A 23,403-nucleotide genomic window follows, 5' to 3' on the forward strand; every position below is an offset into this window, starting at 1 on the left:
AATTAAAGGTGCTGGCGTATATTTCAGGTGTAAAGTGCATTCGTTTTTGGTGCAAATCTTAAATAAGTCAGACTCTGGAGGTCCCACCTGCCTCCTCCCACCCGCACCACGCCTACTTTTTGTAACAATGGCAAAGGCGGTGGAGAAAGCCAAAAAGTCATACAGTTTGCTGCAAAATATTAGACTTTTGTATGACAGTTTTCAGTTTTTATACTGGATCATATTACACTTACTGTTAGTACTAAGCACTGGTAATCCTGTTCTCCTCTCTCTTCCCTGAACTTACTAACTAACAGAGAAGAGCAGGAATAGAGATAAAGGATCAGCGCCGGCAGCAAGTCAGATAGGCACAGGCACAAGCAGGCTACATATAGCCAGGGGCTGGGTTAGGGAGATAAGAGGCAGGCTGAAAAGCCCACTTCTGTATGTTCAACATAGTTGTCTTCAGCATACCGTAGACTCTGAAAATAAACCCTCATTAGCAATACTCAGAATGTTGTAAGGAGGCTCTTTACATGCTATTTTCTAGTAAAAAGAAACACATTTACCTAATAAAGTATATTACAAAAATGCTTAACATCCCTGCCCCTACACAATATCAAAGATAAACCAAAATGACAGTTACACAGACAGATGATTTCCCATTAGTTTCTCCCTCCAGCTTCAATTCCATTTTGTTGATTTGTGAAAGAGAGTAGAACTTTATCATCAACCCCACTCATTGCTTGTGCAAAGTTTTATTCAAGGTCTAATAAAATGGCTTCCAAACAAAACTATGATTCATGTGACTTATGAGGAGATTTAATCTTAGCGGGTAAGGAAAGGGGTTCTAAAGTAATGCTGAATATATTGTTCTGTGACTCGAATATACTGTATAGGGTGATGAATACTGTATTTACACATTTGCCTACAGGTAAAATTGGTTGTGTTTTATAACTCCTAATCTATACTGATAATTCACTAGTTTTACACTGCATTACAATATACCGAACAAATAGATTACATTTAAGTATTATAAAATCCACATGGCTCATACATTTCTATCTGGAACATAAAATGTTATTTAAAGTATTTTTGTTCATATCCTACATGTGATAAAAGATTAATTTAACAAGTTTATTTTTTATGGGTTTTTTTTCTAATAACCCCCCTTCCCCCCAGATGACCTGTCTAAGAATATTGCATATGTCTGTAATTATCTTATATTTTCTTAGTCTTCAGAGTTGCGGACAAGTTTCTATTTGCCATGTTTTTGGTTAAGTACAATTTTGCACAATGATAATTTTTTTTATTTATTTAAAGGGAACCTGTCACTGGGATTTTGTGTATAGAGCTGAGGACATGGGTTGCTAGATGGCCACTAGCACATCCGCAATACCCTAGTCTCCATAGCTCTGTGTGCTTTTATTGTGTAAAAAAACTGATTTGATACATATGCAAATTAACCTGAGATGAGTCCTGTACGTGAGAGGTGTCAGGGACAGGACTCATCTCAGGTTAATTTGCATATGTATCAAATGTTTTTTTTTTTACACAATAAAAGCACACAGAGCTATGGGGGCTGGGTGTTGCGGATGTGCTAGCGGCCATCTAGCGACCCATGTCCTCAGCTCTATACACAAAATCCCGGTGACAGGTTCCCTTTAAGATTGGTAAGGCTTTTTCTAGCATAGATCATCAATGTATAAACATTGGTAGTCTCATTTTTGCCACACTCACAGTATGACAGAGGGGCATTGGTATACCAACAACTTCACTGCAGTGCTGAGATAGAAATTCTCTCATATTTGTCTCTTGTACTGCAGTTCAGCCATAGCTCAGTGCCATCCACTTACAGCTGAGCTTCAGTACCAGACAAAGCTGCACACATTTGGATTCGACATGAGTACCCACTGATTGATGAGGTCTCAAAAATGAGAGCCTTCACTATTCACACAATGGTGGCCTTCCCTAAGCTATGGATCATCATTAAACTACTGTAAAACCTGTAAACCCCTTTAAGGCTATATCAGACTATAAGGTTGATGCAAAATAAGCTGAACATTTACCTTTCAGTTGTGTTAGGAATTTTTTAAAAATGTTTATGGTTGTATGACTAGTGTCATGAACCAGCGGGTGTGAACCCACTGTGCCACGTGTTCTACCTGCTCTAAGGGCGTTGTCTAATTGAACCCCTCGATCTTCACAGTACCCCTGATGGTGGGGATAGACTTTCCCGAGGGGAACACCAGGTCGCTACCTCTTGAGGAGGATTGGCACACAAGGCAGCTGGTCCGGGCGGACCAGAAGGTACCTGAGCGAGGTACCAGGCGTTGTCAGCAGGCTGAGTCGTAACTAGGAGCAACAGTTCATGACCGAAGAATGAGGCAGAGGCGAAGTCATACAGGCAACAGGTCAGGGCAGGCGGCACAGGTACAGGTTAGGCAATCCGGGTGGGCACCAGGAGAGTCAAGGCAAGCAGGCAGGGATCAAACAGGTAGCAGAGTCCAGAAACACAAGCAGATATCATTTACAAGAAGGGGGGTAACCTGGGTAAAGGTATTTGTATACACCTATATGTTAATGCCAAGAATGGCCTAGACCTATCTTGACCCAGGTATAAAGTGTGTATTAAAACTTCACTTTTAATTCGACATAATGATATAACGGCTGTGAGCCATAACAAACAATTAAAACACTTTGTTTCCACCCCAAAGAGTTGACGACTTGGTTGCTGCCAGGGTGAGGGAGATGTGCAACCAACAATATCTGCAGAGCTTAAACATAGGGGGGCAATGTGTGGATGGACTAATGTAAGCAAACTACCTGTAGATGCCTGCAAAAATGGATTAAATGGAATAGGTAACTGTGCTCCTACACACAAACGTTCACAGCACAGGACACTTGTCTGACACTACGTCAGTAGCTGTCAAGACGCATTCACACACTGCACACAAGCTGCTAAGCGCTCCACCTAACTCAAAAAACCTTGCTATATTAAATGAAATGTCCTACACAAGGACTTCTTATAAGCAACAAAATGTTTCACCAGATCACTGGCTTCTTCAGGGGTTTGGGCAGAATTGAAGACAACAGACATGATGGGGGTATATATGCTGCAATTCTGTGATTGATTTGTGTGGTAGCCAATTGCTGTTAAGCAAGCTACACTAAGTGACAAATGAGAGCACAAGAGATTTGGTATAGCTGCCCTTCCTATTTTGTTGTTGACAAATGAAAGCAGGGCAGGGGAGGTCTCCTTATGACAACTTTGAAAATCAGCGAGATGATGCTTTCCAAAGCGCATGTCCTGCGCAAGCGGCGGGTGCGTGAGCACTCAGTCTCTAGTAGCCCAGACACTGAGTGCCTTTACCCATGTGCACTAACTAAAAAGTAAGGGAAATCAAGACATGCCCGGTGCGCATGTCCTGCGCTGGCAGCCGATGCGTGAGCACTTGGTAAACAAAAAAAAAAAAAAAAGTGCTCTGCTGCCCATGCATGCCCACTTAGAATATAATAACGATATGAGATGGCCTGTGCGCATGGCCTGTGCTATCAGATAGATGCGCTGACACTTTGGTAAGGGATAGATATAATGTCACTAATGGAGAAAAAAAAGAAAGGGGGAAATTTGATATCCTTCACCCACTGGTGCCAAATATATAAAAATGCATTCTAGTATTGACTGCCACAGTATGCATCCAGATCACCCCTCCTTACCCCCAGCGTCTTTTTGAAGATCCCCAAAAAGGTCAGGCATTTGGGGTCTCCCCCATGGTGAAATCTAACATGTTTAGAAATTGTGGTATCCGCCTTTGTATTAATGCTGCTAATATGCTGGCAGATACATCGCCTGAACTCTTGTGAGGTCTTGCCCACATAGATCTTATGACAGGGACATTGTGCAATATATATGATACCCTTAGTTCTGCAATTGATAAACTGTCTAATCTGATATTCCTTTTGGTCCACAGGGTTGACAAATGTCCTAGATTTTTTGATGGACGAAAAACACAGTCTCCACAGGGAAAGGTGCCAACAGTCCCCGACCTCAACCTAGTCACCTTTGGAGGTTCTGACCGAAAGAGACTATGGACCAAAATGTCCTTGAGATTTTTTCCCCTCCGGTAAGTGATACTGGGATGTTCAGTTGTAACCGCTCTAAGATCGTTGTCAGCCCTCAACACATGCCAGTGCTTTTTTAAGATCTGAAAAATATGTTGATTTTGAGCATCAAAGGTACCGATACATCTGATGACCTGTGTGGGGGGGGGGACGGCCGGTTCCGTAGTCAGCAAGTCCTCACGCCTCACACCCTTTGCGCGCGCAAACAACAACACTCTCACTTTTTTGAATATCAGACTTACTTTGGACCCTGATGGCCACATCCTCACTGAGATATACCTAAAACCTACAGCAACTATTAATCTGTTGCTTTGGAATACCACCCACACCCCCTAAAAAAGGGGATACCTATAGGCCAATATAGTAGGGTGCTCAAGAACTGCTCAGAGGATTCAAGTTTTATACAGGAAAGTAATAACCTGTATAATAAGTTTAGAGCTAGAGGATATCTCAAAAAGGTCATACATAGGGCCTTTGCGCACGCAAAGGGTGTGAGGCGTGAGGACTTGCTGACTACGGAACCGTGTTCCCCCCACACAGGTCATCAGATGTATCGGTACCTTTGATGCTCAAAATCAACAGATTTTTCAGATCTTAAAAAAGCACTGGCATGTGTTGAGGGCTGACAACGATGTTAGAGCGGTTATAACTGAACATCCCAGTATCACTTACCGAAGGGGAAAAAATCTCAAGGACATTTTGGTCCATAGTCTCTTTCGGTCAGAACCTCCAAAGGTGACTTGGTTGAGGTCGGGGACTGTTGGCACCTTTCCCTGTGGAGACTGTGTTTTTTGTCCGTTCATCAAAAAATCTAGGACATTTGTCAACCCTGTGGACCAAAAGGAATATCAGATTAGATAGTTTATCAATTGCAAAACTAAGGGTATCATATATATTGCACAATGTCCCTGTTATAAGATCTATGTGGGCAAGACCTCACAAGAGTTCAGGCGATGTATCTGCCAACATATTAGCAGCATTAATTCAAAGGCGGATACCACAATTTCTAAACATGTTAGATTTCACCATGGGGGAGACCCCAAATGCCTGACCTTTTTGGGGATCTGCAAAAAGAAGCTGGGAATAAGGAGGGGTGATCTGGATGCACTCCTCTTACAAGAAGAAACTAAATGGATATACCGTTTGGATAGTCTCCATCCAAAGGGACTCAATGAAGGATTCACCTTTCCCTCATTTTTATAGACCGTTTAGGGAGGCAATCTTAGTTGGAATACATATTTATGGTTAGTTTTCAGTTTAGTGAGCAAATAAACATAGATGACAGCTAGTGGTTGGCATGGTGGGATAACCACAGTCATATTTGGCACCAGTGGGTGAAGGATATCAAATTTAGTGACATTATATCTAAATCAGTTTTTGCAGGTATCTACAGGTAGTTTGCTTACATTAGTCCATCCACACATTGTCCCCCTATATTCAAGCTCTGCAGATATTGTTGTGGTGAATAGGAGATAGTTGCTGCCAGGGTGAGGGAGATGTGCCCTAAGTCGTCAACTCTTTGGGGGGGAAGCAAAGTGTTTTTAATTGTTTGTTTTGGCTCACAGCCATTTTATCACTACGTCGAATTAAAAGTGAAGTTTTAATACACACTTTAAACCTGGGTCAAGATAGGTCTAGGCCATTCTTGGCATTACTATATATGTGTATACAAGCAGCTATCAGGAACCTTAACAAGACACAAGGACCTTGACACTGGTGCATCTTGGAAGGGGGCTGAGCCACTTATATATGTGCAGAAGGACTAGGATTGCTCAGCTAGGTCACATGATCCAACCCATAAAGCACAGGAAGTGATGCGTGCCGGCCCTTAAGGAAATGCTGCAGGAAACAAGCAGCAAGCATGCTGTGGCCAGGGCTGAACGGAAACACTGGCAGCAGATCACCGCTGAACACGGTGCCCGGGACCACGGCGGTAAGCAGGGGAACAGCAGCGCACAGCAGCCGCTCTTACAAGTAGATTTATTGTGCTCATAATAATGGACATGAAGGGTTGATGATGAATATCATTTCTGACTCTCAATGATCAAAAGACGAGGGGACCTTGTTCCTCTACCTATACCCCCACCATTACCACACGAAGGCAGAGAGGAGTGCTTCCCTTTATTTAAAGGAGTTACAGAAAAAGGCTAGCGATTTGTAGGTGATGAATAATTTTGGTTGTAATACCTCTTTAGAAAAATAAATACATGAAGATGAAGTTAAAAGCTTTAGTTTAATTGCCTCGTAATCTCCAACCCTGTACCCAATACTTTTTTGTGTGGGGCAAAAAAAAAAAATGAAAGAAAAAGTGCTGCCTCCTAGCTGTCTGTGTGTTCTCCCGTTACATGATGAACCTTCATATGCATTGTTTTTTTGTTGACTTGTTGCTGTTTCTTCATTCCCTTATTTTTTTGTTTTCAGTTGACATGTGGTCTGTGGGGTGCATCATGGGAGAAATGATTAAAGGTGCTGTGTTGTTTCCCGGCACTGATCGTATCCTTCCATACAAAAATTAAAAATTCTGACCGTCATCTGCATTGCTAGAACTAAAACAAACAGACTAGCACAGAAGAATCCATGTGAACACTCCCCAGTGTCTCCTTAGTGTATCTCACCTTCATCATAGCTTTCCTGACGTCCACCACCATAATGCAGCAATTCATGAAATCAAGGCTTTGTTTTAGGGCTTTCTTGTTATTCCTTCAGTGCACCAAATAGAAAGTGGCATTAATATATAATGAACATAATGCATTTATTAATAACCACTGGATCCTGATTATGCAAAAGGAAACCTAAGCACATTTCTAGGTCCCCATGGTTTCCAGAATAGTTACGGGCTATCTTGACTTGGTTTAGACACAATACTAATGATACTTGTATGCAGTTACCTAGGCATCGTTTAGTATATTAAATATACAGTCCACAAATTGAAAATCAGCCTCCACCCCAATATAGAAAGCTGTTTGGGTTGGAGGGGGTATTATGAACTGGAAAATGACTTCACAATTCATACATCAAAGGTGGTACTTTGGTCCATGCAAGTATGTAGGTAGCTGTGGAGAGGCAGAATTTTCATTTTTAATTCTGTGATTGTGTGATGAAAAGCAGGGGATTCATAACTTTGGCATAGGTACAGGATATGCTATAAATGTCTGATGGGCGGGAGTATGACCTCTGGGTCTATGAGACTTTCGGCACAGCCACAAGGTCAGGTTTCTGCATGCAGTTTTGGAAGCCAAAACCAGGAGTGAATACAAAAAAGAGAACTTGAAACCACGGGCGAATCTAAATTCCGCTCGGTCACGAGAGGAATAGAGAAAACAAGAGGGATGGGGGGCGCACAATAGGATAGTACGTTCAACAGAAATATCAATTGATTGAAGGACAAAGGTGCTCACCTTTTAGGGTTGCGCTAAAAATAGGCACAACACTATTGTAGACTTGTAAAAATATATAGACCCTTTTTATCCAGGAATGCAGCCGCAGAAGAAGTTTCTTTGGGATCGGATGCCCAATCCCCCAAAGGATGCTTGTAGGAAAGGAAGTTCTGGTCAGGTGCAAAATCACTGGTGAAGCAGGTCTTTGAAGATCAAATCTTCTTTATTTTCATAGATACCATGTACATAAAACAATGCGTTTCTGGGCTCAAAATGTCCCCTTCATCAGGTTATTAGGTAAATTTTGACATTTTGAGCCCCGAAACACGTTGTTTTATGTACATATGGTATCTATGAAAATAAAGAAGATTTGATCTTCAAAGACCTGCTTCACCAGTGATTTTGCGCCTGCCCAGAACTTCCTTTCCTACAAAAAAGAGAAGTCATATCTGTCCTTTATTTCTTTCTCTTCTTTTATGATTCCCTCCTGATTTTGGCTTCCAAAAACATTTCAGGTAACCTGACCATGTGGTCATAAACATAGCCTAACAAGCTCCTCCTGTGTATGACTACTACTTGCCACCTTGGCTTACAGAACAGTCACCTCTTAGACATTTGCAGTATATGCTTTGGCTAGGCCATCAACACTGCAGTTTATACAATCTCAATCTTTTACGTATATATATTCACATTACTATTTATTGCCCATGCTCTTCCCATTTCTATTCTACAGCTGCCAGTACTTTCTATGTGAACAATGTTTTAGGATGTTATTAAAAGTGAGTATGGCCAAGATAGACAGTAGGTTGTTCCCTCTGGTGGGGTCAATGCATGCACTGTTCTGCCTATGGTTGATCCATCTCTGGTCAGTGTAGATATAAAGGGACAGGTTTCATATAGATTAGTTACCAGGTAGATATTTCGCATTGAGACTTAATGGGGTTGCGCAAGGGTTTTATATTGATGGCCAATTCTCAGGATAGGTCCTCAATATCAGATTGGCGGGGGTGTGACACCCAGCACCCCGCGGATTAGCTGTTTGAAGAGGAGGTGACGGTCCATGCGAGCGCTGTTTCCTCTTCATTACACTAGGCGCTGTGGTGGCATTCAAGTGAATGGAGCGAGTACTTGTAATTACACTCTCTTCTGAGACGACTGGCAGTGTAATAAAGAAGAAGCTGCGCTCGCATGGAGCCCACCTCCTCATCAAATAGCTGATCGGCGGGGTTGCTGGTAGTCGGACCCCCACTGATCAGATATCGGTGACCTATCCTGAGGATGTCATTAATATAAAACCCCTGCACAACCCCTTTAAACTCACCATTGTGGACATACTCGAGTGATAACCTGTATCTGTCCTCCCATAAATCAGGTCAATGCAGATTTGGCATCTAATATACTTTTAAGAAAACAGCGTATTGCCTATTTTCAGATATATGCAATATATCAGAGGTCAGCAACCTTCAGCACTCAAGTTGTTGTAAAACTACAACACCCAGCATACACACTTGGTCTGCTGATGTCATAAGAATGACTGGAGCATTCTGGGAGTTGTAGTTTTAGAACAGCTGTAGTGATCCCTGCAATGGAACTTCCGTCTAAAACTGACTTGGATGTGTCCCATTTTTTATTAATAATTTTGATGACATCTTACTGTTATCTTCACCAAGGCAACCTCCATTTGGCTCTGCACATTAATAGTGATGAGCGGCAGGGGCTATATTCCAATTCGCGATATTTCATGAATATTTTGTAGAATATTCATCATATATTCGCAAATTTGAGATTATTTTATTGAATGCGAAAAATCGGCAATGCAAAAATCGCGTAATGCGAATTCGTAACACGAAATACAGGCGCGGGTCACTTTGGCTATATTTTTCAAGCTAGTATAAGTTTTCTGAGACTGGAGAAAATGGTTGGCACAGGAGAACAGTACAATAGCTTTATATGCAGATAGAGTCAAGTACTCCAATATATTCGCGATTGTGCTAATCGGCAGTGATTAGAATATTATTTTGCACTAGTGCAACTTCACATTTTAGCAGGTCTGACTACAGATTACTGATTAGTGCACTAAGTATTGTTGTGAATTTGAGATTGCTTCCTTCTCATTGGCCCACAAGCAAGAAGCAGAGAGGAATCATGTGTTCAGATGGAAAAAAAATGCTGAATATTCGATATAACGAATATATAGCACTACATTCTAAATATTAGCGAATTCTCGAAGTGGCTATATTCGCGATAAAAAAACGCTATTCGAATATTCGTGCTCAACACTAGACATTAAACTGGAACCAACAAGAATTTGGCAGCACTTTTTTTACATTGTTTGACCCCCCTCAGCCCATAACTGTCAGTTATAACTCCATTCCTGCAGGGTGAGGCCATGTGTGACAAAAATTTCCTCGTGTGTTGCAAGTGGATTTTGCTGCGGATTCACTGAAGATTTCATCACTGCATTTTGAATCCACAGGCTTTACATATCAGAATGAGCATGCTGGGGGAGATTTATCAAAGTGGTGTAAAGTAGAACTGGATTAGTTGCCCATAGCAGCCAATCAGATTCCTCATTTCATTTGTCACAGCTCCTTTGGAAAATGAAAGGTGGGATCTGATTGGTTGCTATGGGCAACTAAGCCAGTTCTACTGTACACCAGTTTGATAAATCTCCTTCGCTGTTTTTAAAATCTGCTAGCTTTTTCCTTGTGGGAAATTTCTGCTATATATGGATGGCATTTTCAATACCCCCATCCATATGCAATTGTACAATTCATGATACTGGGAAAAATTTTTATTTCATCTTCAAATACACTGGAAGCCTGCCTCTGATTAATAGTGTTTTTATATATATATATATATATATATATATATTTATATATATATATATTTGCGTGCTCTTGTCCTCCAGATGCACTGTAATCCACTAGCTAATGCTGTCTAGAAGAGATAGACTTCTGTTGAAGTGCCGCAGTTCATCAGCAGAGTTTCAGAGCTCAAGGTTAATATCTCGGGCTTTTCATGTGTGTCTTGGCAACCACTTCCCCCCACATGCATTCATTCATGCAGCCAAGCACCATTCTGGAATAGTTAGGGCTCCATCTACTGGTCAGATAGTAGAACACAACGTGCCTTTCTCTCGAGCATGTGGATAATTCAGGATTCTTCCTCTTATTAATTGTATTAACACACATGTAGCCAGTATATGCTGTAGTATTAATATCAGCAAGCTAACCGAACCTGCATACTGTGTCTGGCATCTGGCTGCAAAATCCATTTGAAGGGAGCAGTGCAGTCAGCTAGACATTCAGCGTAGCATGGAATTTTTTTTTAGCAAGCTTCCAAGAAGGAAGAGACATGGTTCTCAGCGATCAGAACACATTTCCATTCATTATTGGTACAGGACAGGAGGTAAAATGTAAAGAAGGCGGCCTGTACATTTCATCTTCTGTCCTTCACTTTGTATTTCAATTCAACCATAATTTTTTTTTAATCTGAGTACCATGGAGGAGATTTCTCAAACTGGTGTAAAGTAGAACTGGCTTAGTTGCCCATAGCAACCAACCAGACTCATCCTTTTATTTTTCGCAGCTCCTTTGGAAAATGAAAGCAGGAATCTGATTGGTTGCTATAGGCAACTAAGCCAGTTCTACTTTACACCAGTTTGATAAATCTCCTCCCATGTCTCTTTCTTTCTGGAATGATTGCTACCCTTTTAACATTGCGTGCCACCTTAGATGCCATCTGACTTCCTCAGTAACCACGAATATTGGATTCAATGCGAGTTCATGTGTGAACAGTGCCGACCTATACATTCCCTCAAGTTTTGGTTTTCTTAAACTAGCTTACAGTTAGCAGCTCACAATGCTCCTCCAAATGCTCGGTATCCATTATTCATTTATGCTAGACACAATAAGTATGCATCAAACTCTGTATATTGGGGGCTCTTATCACCCACTAGTTAACCCTGTCTTGATATTAACAGTAGATGTCCTTGCTAAAGGAACACTAAACAAAGGAAATGTCCAAAAAGAAATACAGTAAATGTCTCAGCTTTCTTTCCTATCTTCATTTTTTCTGTTTTGTTTTAGTAATCTATAACATGTTCTCTCTGTGTCCCGGCCATGTCCCCCTCCCTCTCTTCAGTGCCCTGTGTCTGACTGTGAAACAACTGGCTGCAGCAGGAGCCTCTCCCCACAAATACTGTTAAGCCCATTTCCCTTACATAAGTCCTATGTCCTCAGCCATTTCCCAGTAAAAAATGGAACAGATCAGCAGAAGATTAACTCTGCAGGTTTTCTACATCTGTTTCAGGAAACATAGAAACATAGAATGTGTCGGCAGATAAGAACCATTTGGCCCATTTGGTCTGCCCAATATACTGAATACTATGAATAGCCCCTGGCCCTATCTTATATGAAGGATGGCCTTATGCCTATCCCATGCATGCTTAAACTCCTTCACTGTATTTGCAGCTACCACTTCTGCAGGAAGGCTATTCCATGCATCCACTACTCTCTCAGTAAAGTAATACTTCCTGATATTACTTTTAAACCTTTGCCCCTCTAATTTAAAACTATGTCCTCTTGTAGCAGTTTTTCTTCTTTAAAATATTCTCTCCTCTTTTACCTTGTTGATTCCCTTTATGTATTTAAAAGTTTCTATCATATCCCCTCTGTCTTGTCTTTCTTCCAAGCTATACGTGTTAAGGTCCTTTAATCTTTCCTGGTAAGTTTTATCCTGCAATCCATTTTATTTGTAGATAGCTGACTTAAAACCTCTTCCTCTGTAAAGACACATGCATCAAAAGATTCATTAGTCTTCCTTCCTAACTGAGGTCCTTTTCCTTCATTTTCCTTCGTAAAGACTGAACAGAAGTATTCATTGAGGCAGTCAGCTAGTTCTTTATCTTCTTCCATATACCTTCCTTCTTTTGTTTTTAATTTGTTAATTCCTTGTTTTAGTTTCCTTTTTTCATTTTTGTATCTGAAGAATGCCTTATCGCCTTTTTTCCCTGACTGAGCTAATTTCTCTTCTGCCTGTGCTTTAGAAGCTCTTATAACTTGTTTGGCCTCTCTCTGCCTAATCTTATGAATTTGCCTGTCATCCTCGCTTTGTTTTTTTTTTATAATTACTAAATGCTATGTTTGTTTTTAATGATTTTGGCCACTTCTGCTGAGTACCACAGTGGTCTCTTCCTTTTTTTGCTTTTACTGACAAGTCTAATGCAATTATCTGTTGCCTTCAATAGTGCCTCTTTTAAGTAGTCCCATTTCTCCTAGACTCCATTGAAACTGTTCCAATCTGATAGGGACTCGTATACCACTAATCTACTTTTAGAAAAGTCAGTTTTTCTAAAATCTAAAACATTTGTTTTTGTGTGGTGGAACTCAGTCACTGTACTTATAGTAAACCACACTGGTGATCACTAGATCCCAAGCTTTCCCCTACAGTAATATCAGATACCAAATTCCCATTTGTGAATACTAAATCTAAAATGGCCTCCTTCCGGGTTGGCTCCTCAACTACTTGCTGTAGAGATAATCCCAGTAGGGAATTTAGAATATCTGTACTCCTGGCAGAACTAGCTATTTTGGTTTTCCAGTTTACATCAGGAAGATTGAAGTCTCCCATAATGATAACTTCCCCTTTCAATGTCATTTTAGCTATTTCCTCAACTAGTAGATCATCTAATTCTTTGACTTGGCTAGGTGGTCTATATATCACACCTACACGAGTTACCTTATGATTATCAAGCTGCAAGGTAACTCAAACTTACTCTAAATTTGTCTCGCTAACTTGTATTAAATTAGATTTTATGCTATCTTTCACAGGGCCACCCCTCCCCCTTTCTTGCCTTCTCTGTCTTTCCTATATAGAGAGAACCCTGGTATTGTTATACCCCAGTCATTACTCCCATTGAACCATGTCTCAGTAATAGCCACTAAATCTATATTCTCAGATGCCATTATAGACTCAAATTCCTTGATCTTATTCCCTAAACTGCGAGCATTTGTAGACAAGACTCTGAGCTTGTCATTTCTTAACCTCTATGCTACTGGCATCTTCTGGCATTGTTCCGGCAGACTGACACGTATGGGCAAGATTGTCCCCGTTTACTTTTAGCATTCTTTTCAAGGTTTACTGTTAATGATAGTGCCAAAAGTACATCAAAGTGGTTGTCTCAGCTCAGACTTTCATGGCATATCGCTAAGATATGCCATCAAAGTCAGATTTGTGCAGGTCCCTCCTCTGGAACCCACTCCAAACCTCCAGAGCAGGCCCACTGAAGCGAAACATAGTGCACTGCGCACCCTCCGTTTACAGCTATGAGAGTTCAGAAAATCGCAGTGAATAGACGACACCCACGTATGTATGGTGTGCACTTCTTCACTTCAGGGGGCCCATTCTGGAAACAGGAGAGGATCCTATCGGTGGGACCCTCACCTATCTGACTATGATGGTATATTCTAATATGCCTTCAAAGTCTGAAATGACAACCCCTTTAAATGCAGATATTACTGAATTGAATTAGTTGTTTCTTTTGTGCATCATAATAACTCAGTAAGTCTACCTGCAGGCCTATGAAAAACCATTAAAATCACAATGGGATATTGTGTAACACTGTGACAAATGACAAAGTGAGCTCTGCAGAACTGTCAAACCCAGTTAGCAATATTGATATTTCCTGAGAGCATCGTGATAAAGCTGGCCATACAGATTAGCTATATGCTGACGAGTTCTACTGTCTAATATGTATGGCACCTCCTGACCTGTCCCCAACAGCTGATGTCAGGGGAGAGGAGAATTGGTCATGTTGGATTTTAGCTTCCTGCTCGTTTTGTTTTCAAGGAGATAAGTCACTGTTAGAGGTGTCAGGCAGCGACTTTCTCCCCTCTCCCCATTCACTACATAGCCAAGCCTAGCATGCATATGTGTGGGAGGATTGGGAGATGGGCGAATGAGCATGGCAATGGTCATGTGTACGGCAAGATTAAGTTACGGCCCTATTACACCTGAAAGATAATCGTGAAGATCATTGCTAACAAGCGTTTGTATGAACGTTCATTAGTGAGGATCTAGCAGTGTAATACTGCCGACGATTACCGCTCGGTCATTGGGTAGTTGGAATCTTTTGTCAGGTTTAAAAATCCTCAATTGTTGGCGGCAGATGGTGCCGTGTAATCACGATCGGCTGCTGGCAAACAGTGATTGGGTATGGAGACGAGTGATGGCATTAGTGATCGCTCCTCCCCATACTGAGGAGGAGATCACTGCATGTAATAGTAGCGGTCTTCTCCGCTAGTGAGCAGACGATTGCCAACAATCCACTGCTTCATCTGCAGGTGTAAAAGGACCCCTGTTCAGTTTAGGTGTCTCAAAAAGTGTATACTGCTACACATTAACATGTATGTATGCATTAAACATGCAATAATATTTTTTATACTGAAGTTGTGCATGACCAAATAAAGATCCCTTAATCAGACAGAAAGTATACAGCCATCGGCATGCGCCGTATATACAGTACAAATGTGTATATCTAAGCGTAAGTATGTTATATATTTTTAATGCAGAATAGTCATGCTGGAACAGATCCATATTTTATAAATGCATATTTTAAATTCCTCTGTGTCATATGACTCTTAAATATTTTATTAGGTTGTATGCGTTATTCTCTTCTGGACCATCATTTTAGTATATTATCACAGAAATAGTTCATACCTGCATAAACACAATATTTCATTGTCATTGTGTTATCATTAAGATCTCTTGTTATATTACTATTATATATATTCACACTAGATACCCTGTTAAAAAATTTTGGAATATCCGGTTGAACAGATATCTTTGCATTTGCCTTGTGTTGTGTTTGCAGTTTCGTGTAAGGCTACTTTCACACTAGCGTTTTACTGGATCTGGCAGGGTCAGCAAAAACGCTTCTGTTACTGATAATACAACCGTCTGCATCAGTTATGAACGGATCCGGTTGTATTATCTTTAACATAGCCAAGACGGATCCGTCATGAACTCCACTGAAAGTTAATGGGGGACGGATCCGTTTTCTATTGTGGCAGAGAAAACGGATCTGTTCCTTTTGACTTGCATTGTGGGTCATGACGGTTCCGTCTTGCTCCGCATCCCATGACGGAAAGCAAACCGCAGCATGCTGCGGTTTGCTCTCCGGTATGTTCAGTTATGTTTTGTCCCTATTGACAATGAATAGGGACAAAACGGAAGCATTTTTTTTTTGGTATTGAGACCCTATGACGGATCTCAATACCGGAAAATATTAACGCTAGTGTGAAAGTAGTATTGTGTAGAGGTTCAAATGTGAATTAAAATGAGCAGAAGAGCAATAGTTTAATGTTTTATTTGAAATTAGAGGTTATAAATTCATGCACCACTCTGATTAAAACATCCATCAGAATCTAAAAAAGATTTTCAGTTTCTTCTATGTACAATTGATTATATGGAAAGGTTTTTATGATATATTTTCATTTTAGATCTTTACAGCAAAAAACAAACAAAACAAAAATGACACTTTTGGACTTGCAGACTGTATATTCTGACAGGTGCTTTCAAAGTCTAAATGTTAGTAGCCCACATATGTATGTTGCGCTATACATTTTACAGATGGAAACTCAATCCTCAGACCTTCCCAAGGTGCCAACTGAGACTTCATAGATTTGGTCAGTGTCACATGAAAAGTGAACTCATTGGTGCTGATTTATTAAATTTGGCATTTCTGGAGTAAGAGGTGCCACATTTATTAAGAGGCAGGCCCTTTAATACACTTGGTGCATATCTTGGCCGTGTGTTGGGCTGTGGGAGATCATGCCATCTCTCACTGCACATTTTCTTGTTTGAAAAGTGGGAAAAAGTGTAAACATTTGGCTAAAAATTAACCTATTTTTCTCTTTTGTATAAGAAAATTGAAGATCTGGATTTATCCTCTAGAGCAGTGATGCTCAACATGCGGACTTGGAGCCACATGCGGCCCTCAATAACATTCTGAGCTGCCCCTAACATCTGGTAACAGACATGTCTGTGTATAGTGGCTGCTTACCTGTATTTTCCATGTATTCACCCATTAGATGGGAGACCTGGTAGTGTAACCAGACATTTCTGACATACTGTATGCTTGACATGCCATAAATATTTCAGTTGGTAATACCCATTTATGTTTATGTTATGTTTTTATTTTTGGCCCTTGGGATTTGTTCAGTCTCAGTGTGGCCCCTGCCCAGAAACGCTTGTGCACCCCTGCTATTGTCAGCACTTTACAGATGCAGACTAGCATTAGGCTTCCCATACAATAAAAATAATTTGATTTGCCAACAGTTTAATATGAAAAGGCGCAAGCAGGACAATGCCATAGGGGCGCTCCTTTTCGTGATGAATAATGATCAACCATATTCTTATTATTTTTTTTCACATCAAAAACTGTCCGCTGGGATTAATGTTGCTTGGAGGTGTCTGGCAGATATTCCCCTCTGACGAAAGACACATAACTTGGGGATATTAATTTGGGAATCAAGGTAGAGGTTGGAAATCATCAATTGAACAGTTTCCTTCTGGCAGTTGGCTATTGTCTACGGTCAACAGATTGGCCGCCACAGAAATAAGTTTTTATTTTGCAACTGTTTTTTCTTTCCTTTCTGTTATTACAATTACTGTACAACTACGAGAATGAGAAAAAATTACATGAGAATAATTATGAATTTGATGGTCATAGTACTGGAAATAAAAATAAGTTTCACTCATTTACCAACCTTCTGAGTAATCTCCAAAAGCTTTCTTAAAACTTAAGCCTAAACATCTTATATTTCTGCCCCATTTACACATTTTTCATGTCTGCACTTTTCTTTCCCTTTTGTCATCTGGGCAGGATGTGTACTTGCAGAACTTCCTGTTTGCCTCAGCTTCCTGTTGGTTTTCTAACCAAGCCCATCATGCTTTGCTCTGTAATATTTCTCATGGCTTTCTCCGCCTCCCCACTATTTTCACTGCAATCGCCACATCGCCTAGACCTCCCCTCTCCATGTTAGCTAGGTGAAGCAGGTCCTGTGGAACATTACAGAGAAAAGGATGCTGGGTTTGGTTAGAAAGCGCAGTAGAAAGCTGATGAAAACAGGAAGTTCAAAAAGGCTAAGGAAAGTGCTGACATGAAAAAAAAAAGGGTTTATGTTGCAAAAATATGCAGTTTGGGGTGCTCTGGGCAGACAAAAAAAATGTAATAATGAAACTGAAGACCTCCCTTAAAGTTGAAGCCAAACCAGTTTAATATAGCTGTATTTAGACAGCAACAAAGCCACGTTCCTCCTATACCAGTCGTTCTACTGCGGTAAAGTTAGATCACATATAACCATGGTTATCTAAGCTTGGTGCAGTGGGACTGCAAGGAGTCTGGGTATCGCAGCCATAACACAGATGCTAAAATTGGGTCCATATTGCTGTAAGTGCAATGCTGTAAAAAGTATTTGCGCCCTTACCAGTTCCTACAATATTCACAGATGCAGTACAGTTCATAAAACTACTAAAGTTTCTTCTGGTTTTGCCTAATTGGTACACTTGAATGTTTGAGATCATCACACTACTTTAATTATTAGCCAAAGATAACCCAAGTACAGATGGATCAGATCTAAACTTGAGTATGATATCACATCATGGTGCGATATCACATCACAAAAGCCTTTGAAAAAGTCAATAAAAGCGTTTATTGCCGTTATTTACTTAACCCATTAGGAATTAAGATGATGGTTTCTACATATATAAGCACAAAATGCTGTTTTTATATAAGTTCATGTATTAAAGATAAAGAATTATTCTAGACCTGTATTACTCGTCTCAAAAGTAATTGCCCCCTAAGCCTAATAACTGGTTGTGACAAAGAGAACATTTCTGGATATACATACTCTCCACCCTACAACCCAGTGGTCTCAATGAGACAATTGAATCTACTTTTTGAGGACATAATAGCATAAATTGATAAATTGGTTATTCATTTTAATGATACATTATGGTAACCTATTAATATGAGCTGCGCAATTGACAAAAATAGAATTTATTGTGTATTTTATTTAACTTCTGATTTCATGTAATTTTAATAATTGTCATTTTATTACTAATATTATTGTTTTATTATTTATTAGTGAATCTATCTGTGGTTATATATGTCACTCACACATTATGGGATGTCACTGCCTGTTGTATTTCAGCAACATGTTATGCTATTTAAACTAAGTTATGTACATTATATTGTTACAATCTGATATAGACGCCAGTCTGACATTGAAACACATAATCTTAGCAATAAATTTCATATGCACTAGCTGATTAAACATCCTCTTTTCTCCATTGGAATTGCGTTGATTGACTATCCGAGTGGAGGTGGCTGCAGCTGACCAAATCATACCAGTGCTTCCCAGTGTTATGCCTGTCCAGCACAGACGTCAGGTAAGCGCTCCTAGAAGGATTTTTATTATTGGTCTGTTGCTAGGACTATTACACATCTGAATGGGGTTCCAGTCAGGACTTTGATTTGGCTCCTCTAAAACCTTATATTTTTTCTTTTTGATCCATTCGGAGCTTGACTTTCTTGTGTTCTTTGGATCATTGCCCTGATGCATAACCCAACGGTGCTTGAGCTTTCGGTCATAAACTGACGGGTGGACTTTATTCTTCACAATTTTCTGATATAGAGCAGAATTCATGGTTCCATCAGTTATCACAAGTGCTGCAGGAGCAAAGCAGCCGCAGACTATCACATTACCACCACCATGTTTAAGTGTTGGTATGTTGTTATGATGGAATGCAGTGTTTGCATTATGCCAGATATAACGAGACCTATGTCTTCCAAAGAGTTCCACTTTTGACTGAACAGTCCACAGGACCAAAATGTTTTTTTTGCAAATATGAGGCAAGTTTATGAGGTCTTTTTTGGTCAGCAGTGGTTTGCACTTTGAAACTCTCTCATTTCATGCATGCCATTTTTGCACAGTGGCTGTCTTACTCTGGAATTGTGTCCATTAAACTTTAAGAAAACCTGTAGTTGTTTTAGTAACTACAGTATTTGTATTCCCCATGTAGTAACAATTCTGGAGCATCTATTCCTTTATAATTTCTTCTAAAGGTTATGAATGAATTGCTAGCAGTTTGCAGTGAAGGTTCAGATGGGTGTTACCAGTTTGGGGTGTGTCCCTGAACAGTGTGACACTATCCAGTCAGTACTGTTAGTGTCAGACTATGCAATGAAACACCTCCATCCATCTGGACCTTCATTGCAAAATGCCAATAATTCATTCAGGAATAATAAAGGAATGACACATCATAGAGTCATAAAACAGATGATCCAGAATTGTTATTAAAGGAGGGATTCAAATAGTTGCTAAAAAAAAAACATCAGGAGAAATTACAGGTCCTTTTTAACTGAGGACTACTGTTCTTCAGATCTTCCTCTGAGCTCTCTTGTGACCTTCTGTATCAGTCGTAGATGTGTACTTGATGAAACTTGATTCATTGGTGCCCCAGAGCATTAGCATAGGTTCTGTAATCCTTTCCAGATTTTGTTTTGCATCTGTATTTGAATCTCTTTAGAAGGTGTCATTATGTGCTCCTTTTTGAGACCTTCTAGCCTGCATCAAATTGCCATACAGGTTCTGGTTAAGAAATGTTTAGATTCAACAGGTCAGGATGGGATCATGTCTGGGTGTCTGTAGTGAAAGTGAATCCACTTGTCAATTACATTTGGTTAACTGGTTGATTTAATAGATAAGGTAATTATCTTGTCTCGTAGGGCCAGGTAAGGTTGAACAGCATTTTTCATTCAATAAATAAAATCATCATTTAAGAACAGCATTTTGTATTTACTTTGGTTGTCCTTGTCTAAAATTAAAAGAAGGTTGATATCTGAAGCCTACAAGTATAATAAATATGCAAAAAAAAAACTGAAGAAATTGGGAAGGCAATTCCTTTTTTACAGCACTATAAGTTAAAATGATACCAAAGGGCAGCGCTGTTGTTCTTCTGTTAACAGTAGAAGAATAGAGAGCACTGTTAATTCCTTAACGTATGTTCAGACATTGACCAGTGGAACAAAGTCATAGAGCAGCTAGGAACGCCATGCCCAGAATTCATGAAAAAACTTCAACCAACAGTTCGGAATTATGTGGAAAATCGGCCCAAATACGCTGGTCTCACCTTCCCCAAGCTTTTCCCAGACTCTCTTTTTCCAGCAGATTCTGAGCATAATAAACTCAAAGGTAGGTGTATAAAGTATATTACATCAGATTCTTCAGTTATTGTGTTACACATATCCTTTATTGTCAAAACTTACACTAGGTGTATATGCCTCATTTTCCTTCCCAATCTGGCTTTTCAACAAGATTTGTATTTAGATGCATTTTCCTAGGATAAGGGCAGAAAATATTGTTAAATACATCCCTGTTATTGGCTATAACAGGGTTTCTCAGAGATGGAGTCAGCCATAATGCCTCATCAAGTGACCTTTGGTCAGTGCTTTGGAGTCTGTAAGCCAAACTTCCAGAGTCTGAACCTCTATTTTTCCACGTTCAAACTCCAGCTCCCACTCCTTCATAAATGGTATAATAATTAGCAAAAGCAGTTTGGAGATGACTGCAGGCATACCCAGTAGTGAACTTCCTCCTCAAATCTTCAGATGAGGAACTTGACTACTGGCCATGCACAGCTCAGATTCATTTAAACTATGGACCCATGAGCAGCAACATGGAGATACTTAATCTAAAGGCCCTTTCATGGAGGCAGATGTTTGTGAATGAAAGTTGGTTGGAACATTCGCTTGGCATATTATCGGCCATCAAACAAGCAAATGCTCATTTGCTGATCATATCTTTGATCATTGTTTGTTAACCGTGCATCTCCCAGTGTAAACATGGCATGTGCTGCCAACAATATGCAAACTGTATAGGGGACAAACAATCATACTAATGATCATTTGTCCCCCATGTAGTTTGCATGCAGATTTGAAAAGGCTCTCTAAATGAGCAACGATCACCTTGTTAAAAAGTCAATCAGCACTCATTATAGCCCCGCATTGCAGCATGTAAAAAGACCCTAAGGAAGAGGAGAGAACATAGGAGGGGTGATATCTGATTTTCTGATGCTGCAATAAATCATGGTTATTATTTTTTATAGGGTCCTTAGATTTATAGAACATAACATTTATTTATACTGTATGATTACAATTTCTAAACTTTCCTAAATCCACACAAAGCTAAAAATGCAACAAGCTATATATTTAGTAAAGCATTTACTGTATACAATGTTAATAATATTGACTCTTCCACAACCCTTCTTATTAAAGAGCAGACAGGATCAGGGACATAAATAGTCATATCAGCGATTTTGGACATGGATCTATAACTATCTATCTATCTATTTATTATTTAATCTATCTATCTATCTATCATTAGAAAATGTATTGATCCCTGGTAATTGATCTCTAAATAACACTGTTGTACAATTAATGTACAGGGTGGGCCATTTATATGGATACATCTTAATAAAATGGGAATGGTTGGTGATATTAACTTCCTGTTTGTGGCACATTAGTATATGTGAGGGGGGAAACTTTTCGATATGGGTGGTGACCATGGCGGCCATTTTGAAGTCGGCCATTTTGAATCCAACTTTTGTTTTTTCAATAGGAAGAGGGTCATGTGACACATCAAACTTATTGGGAATTTCACAAGAAAAACAGTGGTGTGCTTGGTTTTAACGTAACTTTATTTTTTCATGAGTTATTTACAAGTTTCTGACCACTTATAAAATGTGTTCAATGTGCTGCCCATTGTGTTGGATTGTCAATGCAACCCTCTTCTCCCACTCTTCACACACTGATAGCAACACCGCAGGAGAAATGCTAGCACAGGCTTCCAGTATCCGTAGTTTCAGGTGCTGCACCATTGATGGTATGGTGTGGTATATGGGGTACAAAGATAGTGGGGCCATTCTTCATCAATGGAAACCTCAAGGCCACTGGATATGCGAAATTGCTACATGATGATGTGTTTCCCTCTGGCACGTTCCCTGAGTTTTTCCAGCAAGATGGTGCACCACCACATTATGGGTGTCAGGTCTGAGCATTCCTAGATGAACAGTTTCCTGGAAAGTGGATTGGTCGTCGTGGGCCAGTTGAATGGCCCCCAAGGTCTCCCGATCTGACCCCGTTAGACTTTTATCTTTGGGGTCATCTGAAGGCAATTATCTATGCTGTGAAGATACGAGATGTGCAGCATCTGAAACTACGGATACTGGAAGCCTGTGCTAGCATTTCTCCTGCGGTGTTGCTATCAGTTTGTGAAGAGTGGGAGAAGAGGGTTGCATTGACAATCCAACACAATGGGCAGCACATTGAACACATTTTATAAGTGGTCAGAAACTTGTAAATAACTCATGAAAGAATAAAGTTACTTTAAAACCAAGCACACTATTGTTTTTCTTGTGAAATTCCCAATAAGTTTGATGTGTCACATGACCCTCTTCCTATTGGAAAAACAAAAGTTGGATTCAAAATGGCCGACTTCAAAATGGCCACCATGGTCACCATTCATCTTGAAAAGTTTCCCCCCTCACACATACTAATGTGCCACAAACAGGAAGTTAATATCACCAACCATTCCCATTTTTATTAAGGTGTATCCATATAAATGGCCCACCCTGTATAACACAGTTTACACAGGTTATTACCAATAATAACACAATATAAGGGCCAAATAATACAGAGAGAACATAAAGACAAATTACTACCACATAGTAACTGAATATTTCCACCATACTATTACTCAATAAAAACCACTGTACTAAGACCAAAATCACTACCATACAGTGACCGTATAGTGGTAAATTCCAGTTCTACATAGTCTCTGGAGACTGTATGTGA

The 23,403-nt window shown here is 40.0% G+C and overlaps 1 protein-coding gene across 5 annotated transcripts in view; it reads left to right on the top strand.

The window, feature by feature from the left end:
• Positions 1-23,403, top strand: part of MAPK10 (mitogen-activated protein kinase 10) — a 161,778-nt gene that overhangs the window by 81,437 nt on the left and 56,938 nt on the right. For 3 of the 5 annotated variants that reach the window (XM_040420464.1, XM_040420461.1, XM_040420462.1), the window contains exon 8: positions 20,561-20,743. In XM_040420464.1, coding sequence (XP_040276398.1) covers positions 20,561-20,743 — 183 coding nt within the window. Of the gene's footprint in view, positions 1-6,525; positions 6,598-20,560; positions 20,744-23,403 lie in introns of all 5 variants that reach the window. The other 2 variants (XM_040420463.1, XM_040420465.1) reach the window with 2 other exon arrangements.

The sequence above is a fragment of the Bufo bufo genome, chromosome 2 (genome assembly GCF_905171765.1).
Source record: "Bufo bufo chromosome 2, aBufBuf1.1, whole genome shotgun sequence".
NCBI classification, from domain to species: Eukaryota; Metazoa; Chordata; class Amphibia; order Anura; family Bufonidae; genus Bufo; species Bufo bufo.